The 12,273-nt window shown below is 36.8% G+C and overlaps 1 protein-coding gene across 1 annotated transcript in view; it reads left to right on the forward strand.

The window, feature by feature from the left end:
* Positions 1 to 12,273, forward strand: part of VPS50 (VPS50 subunit of EARP/GARPII complex) — an 80,727-nt gene that overhangs the window by 12,957 nt on the left and 55,497 nt on the right. Inside the window, 6 exon segments of the mRNA XM_036406121.1 lie at positions 2,548 to 2,601; positions 5,718 to 5,788; positions 6,196 to 6,313; positions 6,401 to 6,436; positions 8,894 to 8,976; positions 10,548 to 10,590. Coding sequence (XP_036262014.1) covers positions 2,548 to 2,601; positions 5,718 to 5,788; positions 6,196 to 6,313; positions 6,401 to 6,436; positions 8,894 to 8,976; positions 10,548 to 10,590 — 405 coding nt within the window.

Below are 12,273 nucleotides of genomic sequence, written 5' to 3' on the forward strand. Positions count from 1 at the left end.
AAACATTTTTTAATGTGTGTATCATAATAACTTTAATTTGTAATTGTCTCATTACAATTTGAATTAGAAGAGCTTTTTAGTTGTATGTCTGCTAGACTTCGTTTTCATTAGTAGTCTAATATCCTTAGCTATGTTGTTTTTTCTTCAGGAGATGAAATATTTTTTACTGATGTGATTAAGAAAGAGAAAATTGTTTGTCCCTTCAGGAAATGTTGTTGGCAGGCTTTGATGACCATGGTCACATTCAGCGCTAGCAGCTGCAGTTCAGGATTCCAAGACTTAGCACAGCACAATTGTATGGAAGATGCCAAAAGGGGTGTGACAGTTTGGAAATAAATGAAGTAACTGGGGATAGTATTGCTCATCTGAAAAAGTATTTGAGAGCTTGGAACCTCAGAAAGAAAATTAGTACCACCAAGTACTGGGAAAGAAAAGAAAGTGCCTGTGTCTTTGAGAACATGTTTGTCAACGTTGAGCTCATTATTAGTGAAAGGTAACTGAGGACTTGCAAAACAAAAAGTGTAAAAACTGAAAAGAAATATACCTTTTATTCATGTGTACTGCTTGAACATTGCTTAACAGTACTAGAGCATTGAATAACTAGCAGGTATATCCATGTTCTAAAGTTTTTTACAGGTACATGACTAGTATGAAGAATATGTTGAAAAAAGAAGGTGAAAATTTCACAGTGCACAGACTGTGGAGTGAACAAAATTTCTTAAGAGCCCCAGGGTGTCATGTACGCTTGTGTAGCATTCAGCTTGATATTATCCTATCCTGACCCCACCTCACTCTGGGCTGGTTCTTCTGCTGTCCTGCAGAGGAAAGAGGTATTAGTTATGGAACAACTAAAAGGTTAGGTACAACTGAACAGTTTTAAAATTGCTCTGTGGTTCTGGCCTGCTTTTGATATGGAAGGAGGAAAGCATAGCTGGGTATATGCCCCTTGTCTATTGCCCCCTGATGACATTGGAATACTTCAAAGACCATTTATGTGCAAGTGCTCTTCCAGAGGATGGGAATTGAGCTGATGGAGCCAATATAAGATTGCTACAGGAATGCTGATTGAAGAGCTCAAATCTGTGCTATGTTTAGGCAAACATTGTAGTCAAGCAGTCAAGTTTACAAAAATCTTTATTTCTCTTTGCCAGTAGTGCATTGTGTGCTGACTGTCATCGCCAGCTTTATTTTATTCCATTTCTGGGAGGATTGTTCCCCCAAAAGAATATAGAGCAATACCAATAATTTCTTTGTCATGTTTGAAACCATTTCTTAAATATTTTTAGTCCCTGATGAAAAACAAAACTAAATACACTATTCTCAAGCTGGCATTTATAAGACTGTCACTGTTGGATTTCTTTTTAAGCTTCTATGTTTGTGGACAAGAGATTGATTAAGGTAGCAATGCCCAGTTTTTAAATTCAATACAGACAGCAGCTTTCAGGAGCATTTTATTTAGAATTATACTCAGACCAGTGGAGAAAATTTTAAAATATACATATTCTGTGTTGTAAAGAAAGGGTATACTATATAGAGGATGCATATTCATTTTGATATAGTTTTGCTTTAATGCAGTATCAGTCTCAAAGGTAGGTGTCCTTATGTTAAACATGTTGTAGTTTAACTCTAGATGGCAATGAAGTACCACGCAGCCTCTCACTCACTTCTTCAGGGGGGAGAATGGGAGGAGTAAAAGTGAAAAAGCTCAGGGGCTGAGATAAAAGTAGATAATGCAGAAGAAATAGCTAAAAAATAGGTAAAACAAAAGCAAGTGAAGCAAAACAGGGAATTAATTCACTGCTTTTCATGGGCAGGCAGCTGTTCAGCCTTCTCCAGGAGAGGAGGGCTCTATCATGTGTGGCATTTATTTGTGAAGACAAATGCCATCACTCTGAGCATCCTTCCTTTCCTTCTTTTCCCCAAAGTGTATATGCTGATCATGACACTGTACATTTAGGATATCCCATGGTTCAGTTGGGGTCAGCTGCCTCAGCTTTGTCCCCTCTCAAAGGTTTGTGCACCCCCAGCCCACTTGCTGGTGAGGTGGTTCGAGGAGTAGAAAAAGCCTTGATTCTCTACAGGCACTGCTCGACTGAAACACCTCTATGTTACCAAAACTGGTTTCAGCCCAAGTACTTTGGAGAAAATTGAATACCCCAGCCCAAGCCAGCACACCATGCTATATCATTGACTTAAATTTGTACTCTAGCAATAGCATGAGCCAAAATGTAAACACTTGCAGTTACCCAAATTATTTCTATTTGCTTTTCTGGCACGTTGCTTAACAAGCAGAGAGTTAAGTGAGTAGTCTAAAAATGCCCACTAATTGCTAGATGGACTTGTGCATGTTTCTCTTATCTTGGTTCTAAGGAAAGCTGATCATAATTTTAACAATTTTTTTTATATGTTGTTGTGGAATATTTATTAATAAATTTGAAAAATGCAGAACTTAATGGCAGAGAATCATAAGCTAGTAGAATTTTAGTATGGGCACGGCCTACTTAATTGAGATTGCTATGTATCACATGGAGTGTTATTCTTTTTAAGGTATCTAAGAAAGTTGCAGATTTAATCCTTGAAAAACAGCCTGCATATGTTGAGGTAAGACAACTAACAGTTTTCAAGAATAAACTGCTCAATTTTGTGCTGCTATAATGCTGCAGTTGTGTCGTTATAGTGATTTGTAGTAGGGGTGCTAGTGCCTGGTTGGTAACCAGCTATTTTTGTATGCTAAAGCTCTGTCTCTATAGTGAAAGCCAACGGTGTATTGACTTGAAAGTCCTTAAGATGATAAAGGTTTTGTAATATGGTCATTTTACAAGGCCTTGTGAAGAATTCAGAATTCAGGAATTCACAGGCTTGGCTAATACCTGTAATGAACTTGGAGCAGGAGCTGCTTTATTGCCTTTGTTTAGTAGTGGTGTCACATCTTATTCCATAAGACAAAGCAGTAGTGATCTTAAGATCACCTAACTGCCACTAATGTCAGGCAGTTGTGAGAATCACAGAGTCACGGAATATGTTGTGTTGGGAGGGACCCACTAGGATCATCAAGTTCAACTCCTGTCCCTGCAGAGAACCATCCCCAAAAGTCTCACCAGGTGCCTGGGAGTAATGTCCGAACAATTCTGCTAAGTGAAAATGGTGATTTTTATTAAGTTAGCCTGAGAATGATCCTGTGGTGAGTACTTCTGTTTGTGTACAGCACCTTACATCACCATGGGTGTACTGGTGATTATGGCAATTCCTTGGGCAAGAAGCTGGAGAGAATGTGGAAGAGCAAAGATGGCTTCATGGCTATTAACCTGTGGTAGATATCATGGAGCTGCAATCATTTTCCTCTTATCCAGAGGACACAACATCCTTTTTGTTCTCTTCTTCTTATGGCCAGTGCATCCAGCCTAAGTGAAGTTGCCATCTGTGTTTTGCCATCGTTGCCTGGGGAAAGGAGTGCTGCTGTTTTAAGAACAATGCGGGGGGGGAGAGAAGTGACCATTGCTCACGTCATCTTTTGCAATAGCAGGTGGAAGAAAAAGGCTGTAACAGTAAAGTTGTTTCAGTTTTAGTTGAAGGGGTGATAAGGTGGGAGGCTATTGCAGAAGAAGGATGGTAAGTGCTACTGTACAATAAGTGCTACTGGTTGAGTCTTCACAAGATAGTGTAGAAGGGGGAGAAAGGGTAATTGTATGGTATAAAAATATTCTGGTATTATTTCACTGTTATGTGAATTTGAAATTGATAATTTTGAGTGAGTGCTGCTTTTCCTGAATCCAGCAGTTTCACTTCAAAAACCTCTCACTGCATAATGGAACTGCAGCAAATGTTCTTGCATTTTGCTGTGTAATGGTAATGTTCCTTTTGCAGATATCTAGTGAGGTGAACCTGTTTCATACCTAGAAGTGCTTTCAGATATTCCAAAAGGACAGTTAAAAATCTATTGTGCCAGTAAAAATCTTTTAGAAACTTCCATTAAATGCTTTTGTGCCTGATTAAGTCAATAATCCTTCAGTGTTACTTATGAGCACAGGCCTGCAGAGAGTTATTCTTGTCAGTAGATTTATTGGGGATTTCTGGTGAGCATTAGAGGTCTCACTTTCCCACTGATACATGAAATGAACCTCCTGTTGTGCTGTGTGAACTTGTAATGGCAGCTCCAGTTTAGTGCTAAACTACAGTAACAATTCATTACAAGAACCAAGCATGCAGTTGAACACATGTCCTGGACACATTTTCACTGTGCAAAGTGTAGTTTAGGGATATCATGGTTTGAAGCCCATGCCTAGTGTCAAGTACTGGTCTGACAGGCACTCCTGTGGCCACAAGAGAGAGACATGCCACTGACACAGGGTAAGGGATTTAAAGTTTTCTGTTCTTGGAAGAAAGACGTGCTTTAGGAGCAGCCAGTGGGTGAAAGACAGTTTCTGAGAAGAGAAAAATTGTATTCAGCCCTCCATGGTGGGCAGAAGACTCTCTCTTCAGAAATATTTAGGCTGCACTCTCTCCCCATTCCTCTCCATCCAGTTGTGTTCAAAGGAGAGATTTTACAGAGTCTTTGCAAGAAGCAGGACTGGAGTGGAGTAGCTCCTCATTGTATGTGTTTCCCCTTGAACAAGGGAACAATGGCTTTTTGAATATCTCTGGTATTTGCAAAGTATGTTTTTAGAGAGAAGTAGAGGTAGGTATTGAGGAAAGTAATCTTAAAGTTTGGTTTCTTTTTTGCATATCAGCAACTAGGCTGTCATTTATAAAAAAGCAACACTGGTAACATAAAGGAGCAGGTTGTGGTGGAAGATGCAGCTTAGTGATTGGGGACTGACCAGGAGCTGATCTAAAACTGAACTGAACTTTGAACTCATTTTTGCTTGTCATATTATTAGAGTTAGATGAGTTTTCAAAGTGAAAAATCTCCCTTCTCATGGAAGGCACTTGATACATTTTGAAATGATGAGCAGAATTAAAAAATAAAATAAACCTCCCCTGCCAAAAAAAAACCACCAAAAAACCAAAAACCCAAAAAAACCCTCAAACAAACAAACAAAACTCTTTTTCTGTAGCCTGAGGAGAAAATGCACTTTTCTGCAGAGCTGTTCTAACAAAAGAAGTCCGAATAATTATATTAAAACATTTTTTTTTCATGTAGTTGAGATTATGCTAGGCACTTCATTAAGTCAAAATCAAGCTAAATTCAGGTCACCTCTGCTGAAGAGTTTTCAGCTGAAAGTCAACAGGATACAATTAACATTCATTATGATGTGACATCTATTAAATTGGTAGAACACAAGTGCTTCTAAACAAGAAAATGCTGTGTGTGAAACATAATTTGTGTTTTTTGTTTTGCTGCTCTCTGGCATATTAATGCAAATTAAGCCCTGTGCTTCTATCCCTGAAGCTTTGATCATTCTGTTGTAATGCATTAATGGTACAGAAATTCTTAGGCTAAATGTGCAATATATAAATGTAGAGAGTCCCACTGCAGTGAAAACAGATTTCAACTATTTTATCTTCAAAAGAGAATTGTATTTCAAAATACAGTTTATGTTAATGTTACATTGCAGTACTTAGTATATATAAAATGATGAAAGAAATAAAATATGAAGTAACTCCACAAAGTCATTATAACATCTCAAGAGAAATGTATTAATCAGTAGTCTTCACTGGTGTGTAAATTGCATATTTGTTGAAATTGTATATTTGTTTAACCTGTTGTCTCTCTGTAGGAGCTTGAACGTGTTACATCATTGCAGAGTGGCCTTCAGCTGGCAGCAGTTATTTGCACAAATGGAAGAAGGTATTTGCTTAAGGAACTGCAGAGATTGAAAGTGGGGAAGTATTTAACAGGAAATCTGTAAACCCAGGAAGTTTGCTTGCTGATGATATTTCCTGTTCATGTGCTCAATGCTATTAGCAGTAGTAGTTAGAGATACTGAAACAGTTTCAAACTCTTGCAGCCCTCACTTTTGCAATTGGTAGTTCTCTTTGAAACAGAAAGCTTTGGAGAATACCACTGATCCACAGACAAGTGCAGAAGGGAGGATGTACCTTCTTAGCTGTCTCTTGGTATAATCTCATTTTCTGAGTTCCCCTAACAATGCTGATAATCTTATTTTCTACCATGTATTTGGACTTGTTAGAATTGATAAGAATGAAGTTTTATTTTATGAATTGTTGAAGATTATGTTAATTTTTACCTTGCAGACACCTGAATATAGCAAAGGAAGGGTTCACACAAACTAGTTTGGGGCTCCTTGCAAATCAGAGGAAACGACAGTTGCTTATTGGACTGCTAAAATCTCTGAGAACAATAAAAACACTGGTATGTACAGTTGTTTTTGTTCAGTGACAAATATGTTTCTTAATTTCTGTGTAGTAATGACTGGATTTTTGTTTTGGTTTTTTTTAGCAAAGAACTGATGTGCGTTTGAGTGAGATGTTGGAGGTAAGTCCCTACCAGACTGGTATAATTTGACAGCTATTCTAAGCCTACATTTGTCAGTCATACTAATTTTTGTCTTGCAAACAGGGTGTGTGCATGGGATGAAATTGTATTTTTATACTTCTTTTAAATTGAGAAAAGCTTCATATGGAATTAGATAGCCCTGCTGCCAGGGGAGAGTATTTTCTATCAAAAACTCATTCCTGCCTTTACATCTAGGCACTGAAGCTTGAGTTAGTTCAGTAAAAATGTTGTGGGGTCTTCACTTATCCCTGCTCTCAAGTTATACCTCTTTTCTTTAGCTTGATATTTGAGGGACAAAAAAAAGAGATTTAGCTGATTGTTGATAAACTGGGTCTGGATAAAGAATTTCTATTGATATATTAGTATACAAATGTATACATGGGCTCCCTGCTTAGTATTTAATTTGTAAATGTAGTAGCCTTCTGTCCTTATTCATTGGGTTGGCTTTTTAATTCAGTTGTAGAAAAGATTGCAACAGGCAGGCCATGACACTGAAAATTCAGATGCTGTTATCTATACTGGCTAAAAATGCAGTAGATACTGCACAGAGCAAAATAGGATCTTGTCTTAAGGTGATGAATTGTATGAAAGAAAGCCTCAGCATTTTATTGACAGCTATAGTACTTGTAGTGTAACAATTTCGACTTGCAAGTCTGCCAAATATTTACAGCTAATACTGGATAGAATATCATGATGACAATTCCCAGTTATTAAATTTGGAAATTGAATCTTAATAGTTTCAGCTTTCAAGATTCTGTGAACTTAATTCTATCTTGAGTAAGTCACCTTGTGTCAGCAAACTTTCTTACTCTTTACCAAGCAAAACTGCACTCGTTTTCAGGTGGCATAAAGTCTTTCTGCTCAGTAAGCCCTGTACAATGATTAGCTTTTAATTTCTGTGCTGTGTTTTGCTACCCAGGAAATTAACTCTTCACTGTCCACTTGCAGGAATTGTCCTGAGGAGATGTAGTTGCTGTTGCATTCACACACAGACCCTAATGTCTGATTACCATAATTGGTCAGTGGTTTTAAAGGGCTGGAATTGCTGTTTTGGCAGACTGCAGTTGTAGAGCTGTGCTCAGTGTCTACTCCCAATAAGTTATCCCAGCTAGTGGCCCATTTATTTTCTGTACTCCTAGAAGTTAGTAGGTTGGAATATGCATGAGAGCTATTAGTAGCCACTCAGAGAAGAGAATTTTGAAAGGGTTCCCAATTAAAAAAACCCCTGGAATGAATTTATGGTAGCTTACAGGGCTGAGCTGCATCTGTGGAATATATTAGTAATATATCTTATGCAAGCACGCTTTCTGATTTGAGCTCTGTTAGACTTACTGGAACAAGTACCAGGTTTCCAGTGGAGAGAGATATAAAGAGCTAATAATGCTCTTTAGACCAGTGTGCTGTTCTGTTTTCATCTAATGGATTATGTATTTGGGGTTTTTTTGTGTTTTTTAGCTAAATTTGATCTGCATTAGAACATTGCTGTTAAAACCAATTTCATTTCAGAACCTCCTCTATGATAATAGCTGAATGTAAATTAGCCTTGTGTTTTTGCTCTTCAGTCAATGACTGAAATTCCAGTAACAGCTTTGCATTTGAGCTCTCTAAAGGATGTAATATAACAGATGTAATTATGACAAAAACCAGAAGCTCTTAGCTATTAAAGAGGGTTTCTCTTCTTCCAAGATTCCTTCTGGTCTCCTGTCTAATAGAATACCAGAACAATAGGTATATCTGAGGCAATGCCCACGTCTTGTTGGTAGGATCCTTGGGTTTTACATTTTTGTGTGTATGTTTTTGTTTTGTCCTGACATCCTCATAATACTTCCTGATTGAGCTGTCCACTTATTGGATATTCTTCTTATATATTAGGACAATGCATTCATAGTGTGTTCTTTGTTTCCTGAGGCCTTCTGTGAGTCAGTTGTGTTGAAGCTAATTTCTAATGAGCTGGATGTGTCAATTTAAATAGTGTTTATTTGGGCATAATGTTGGGAGTGTTTTCCTTGTCTCCTTTTATGTTTTATAAACAATGGGAATAGCCTGCCAGTGCCTGAATTAACCTCTTTCCATGCTCATGAATAGATTACTGGGAAGATGTTAGTTGTTCTGTAATAAAAGCTTTGTGATGTGTTTTATATATATGGATAAGGAAACAATACAGCAAGTTGTTTGCATAAGGTAGTGCATTACCTAGTGTTTTCAGATATTGCTAATTCTAAATTACCTGCTGCAGTAGACCCTCATTCTTTAACTTTAGAAGTCAACCCTAACTCTTTTACTTTTACTGACCCTTTACTTAGTTAACCCTAACTCTTTTACTGGGGAGACAGGAGAGGCAAAATATTTATTCCTAATGTTTACACATAAGCATGCAAGAAAAATGGGTATTGCACTGTTCCTTCAGATGAGCTTTCAATTGTATTTTATCTTAAGGAGGAGGATTATCCAGGAGCTATTCAACTATGCTTGGAATGCCAGAAAGCTGCCAGCACTTTCAAACACTACAGTTGTATAAGGTAGGGTGACATTGTGCAGATGTCAGCTTTTATATGATTTTATTTGTGATCATTGATTCTCATTCTCTAAAGGAAGTTTAATTGAAGAGCAATTTTCAGCTTAGAAAAGTAAAATTGAGGCAGTTATAAAAGCTTAAGTATCCTCTGTAGTTTCCCACCTCCCTCTACCACGACTAAGCAGTCTTCAGTAATAACAGCACATAAATGAATGTTTAGACCATATAATTATTTTGTAACTGTTGTAATATGTTGGCAGGTAAAGTTTCACTTTAAAGTGAATTATAACTGTGCTACAACCTCCCGCCTAGAGATACCTGAGCTGAGTTTTTAATGAGAAGTTTCTATTCTGGAATTAATTTGCCTATAGCAAGATGGCTTCTGCAGGATAACTTAATCCTTGTCAATGAAATTAGCAAGTGCAGAGTTTCATACTGACATGAAGAAATTGCTTTCAGAACCAAAACTAATACACATATCTGCAGTTTCTAATGTAGAAAGACTTAATGTTTCCATTGCTTAAAAAAAAAAAAGAAAGAAAAGAAATGGCAGGAAATGCTCATAAGCTCCAGCAGGAGATGCAGTAACATCAGATTATTATGGAGGTCCTTCTGTTTGCATGTGGAGAAAGAATAAAGAAATGCTGGCTACTCTCTTTAGTGTTTAACGGCATTTTTTTTTGATGCCATTTTTTTCTATTTAAACTTTTTTGCAGGGTGTTGTACCCAATTTATCCAATGGAAACAAAAAAGGAGGGTGATGGGTGTATCATTTAAATATAGAGAACTAAGCAGAGATGCTAGAATGTGTCTTTTGATATTTAATGTAGGCCCCTAAGGAGAAGATTCACAGCACAGAGGGAAGTTGTCTAAAATGAGATATGGTGATTATTTAATGAAAACTGTGATTTCTGGGCAAGAAGAGAGTATCCTGCCTATTTCTTTGTTGCTTTCACCCTTCCAAACAAAAACATAGTAGTTTTTTTTTCTTTTTTTTTTTTATTGCTGCTGTTCTGAGATTTTTAAAGCTGGTTGTTGCAAAGGTGCAGTGGTGTCTTTCTTTGTCCTAAATAGTTTCTCTTATGGTAGCTGTTTTTGTTAATTTTTTTATACCAAATTTTACATTTTTTTTTCTGAAGAAGCTTAAATTTTCTTTTTCTGATAGCATTTCTGTAAGGGGCTCCTGAGTAACAAATAAAAATTACTGTAGTTTGGAAAGATTTGACAGCCCTGACCCTTCAGGGTATGTTCTGGTGTAGACCACAGTGCCAAACCAAAATACTTAAAACAAGTTTCTTGGGGGTTGGGAATGTCTTTCAATTTTTGGTTAAATCCTAGCAGGATGAGTCTTGTCTAGACCCTCTTAACACTGTTGCATTATCAACCTAGAATAATCTGCCTTTCAACACAGCAGTGGTGTGATGGTGCTAGTCTGACACAGCAACAGCAGTTTAATGGCTTATGATGAATTGCTATGTTGTGACTCAGCAGTAGGGCTTTTGGCAGTAAGAAATGGTCTGAATTTGTTTATATAATCAGTAATTTTATTATAATTTTTTTTTCATTCATCAATAGTGAGTTAAATTCAAAACTGCAAGACACCTTGGAACAAATAGAGGTAAGAATTATTACACTGATGTTCAGTATATGCTAATATTTGACCTCTAAGTATATGCTACTGTTTAATCTCTAAGTACTAGAGCTTTCTAGTTAAATGTTGTTAGCAATTATAGAATGTATGCATTTCTTTCAAATACCCTCTTTGGATGCTGTAGCCGTTGCTGTTCATGTAGACTTTAGTGCTGCAATCAATCCAAATGCTCTACAATATGTTATCACCCAGTCCACTAGTTGTGCTCACTGTAAGTGGTAGAGCAGTCAAATTAAAGAAGTACATAACATTTGAAGTATTGAGCTTCTAAACAGTTGTGAAAAGAAAATTAATAGCAAGCCAGTAGGTTTGGATAAGCTGTACAAGAGATCACAGTTTCGCAGGGAATTTTAGAGGTTAGCAAGCTGGAAACTGCTGGATAGGACTGTGCTAAGCTGCAGGAAATAAGACTTGAATAGCTGTGAAGGATGAGACTAAGGTTGGTTTAAGTTGGTAGATAGCATCACAAAAGCAAAGGAATATAAAATGTTAAGTGTCTTCCTGGAAACTGGTGGGGTAAAAAGAGGGAATGCTTTAAACTCCACGACTAGGTAATTTTGAGCTGGAACTTAGCAAGCTTTTTGTAGGAAGTCTAACAATGTAGGTATGTATAATGTGTATGTGATGCATGTAATGCATACATATGTAATGTTTAGCAGGAACCTGAATCAGCTATTTGAGCAGCTGTCTACACCCGTTGTCACATGCTCTTCAGAAAGTCAGACTAGCACGTGTTTTATCATACCTTGTTATTTAATTCACTGTAAAATTAAAATTTTGTCAATTTCCTTCAGTTATGTCTTTGTACTTCAGCTTTTATGTGCAAAGCTTTTTTTTGTTCCTTTAGTCTTTCTCTGACAGTGCTTTATTCAGACCATATCTGGGTCACAAAAGCTGGTGGAATGTCTGTTTTCTTACCACTCTAACACAGGCTGTGTGAGAGTGAGCACTCATTTTTCCCTTGTGAGCAAATACTGATGTTGCTTAAAAGGAGACATGCATTTTTACTTCCTTCCAGTAACAGCTTTGAAGAGCAAATTCTGATCTTATCAAAATATGATAAAATGTGCCATATTGGTTGATGAAAGCAATTCACAGCTAAATAATCACATTCAAGATTTTTATTTATTACTTGTGAATTTATAAAAATATCTTACTTTCTTCCTGTGAAACTATCTTATTTTTTACTGGAGTTATGCCCGTGCACATGGAAGAAGCATCATGGGGTCATGAAACATGAAGTCAACCTGGGGTCCATGGAGTATTGCTGAAAAATACATGGTCTAATTAATATAGAATAATATTCTGCTAGTTAGGAATTCCAGTTGAGTGCCTTTACTTAAGTTCATTCCTTTTTCCTTTTTTTAATATTTTTTTAAATTTAGGTTTATATATAGATCTTACTTTTATACTAAGTTACATACAATGATGGTTTTTACAAATGCAAGATGGCTTTAGTGGAAGGAACTATTGAAAAATGTAACAGAAAAGATTAATGTCCTCTGTTAAATGGCTGTGTTCATGGGCAGTTTGATATCCCTGTTTTTTTCTTTGTACAGGTGTTCTGCAAGAAACAAGAGAGAGAATTTTTTAAAAAAATCTGTATATGTCTGAAATTCAAATGGCTGAGTAATGTTTTAGAGAAGTTCT

This window comes from Molothrus ater, chromosome 1, assembly GCF_012460135.2.
Source record: "Molothrus ater isolate BHLD 08-10-18 breed brown headed cowbird chromosome 1, BPBGC_Mater_1.1, whole genome shotgun sequence".
NCBI lineage: Eukaryota > Metazoa > Chordata > Aves > Passeriformes > Icteridae > Molothrus > Molothrus ater.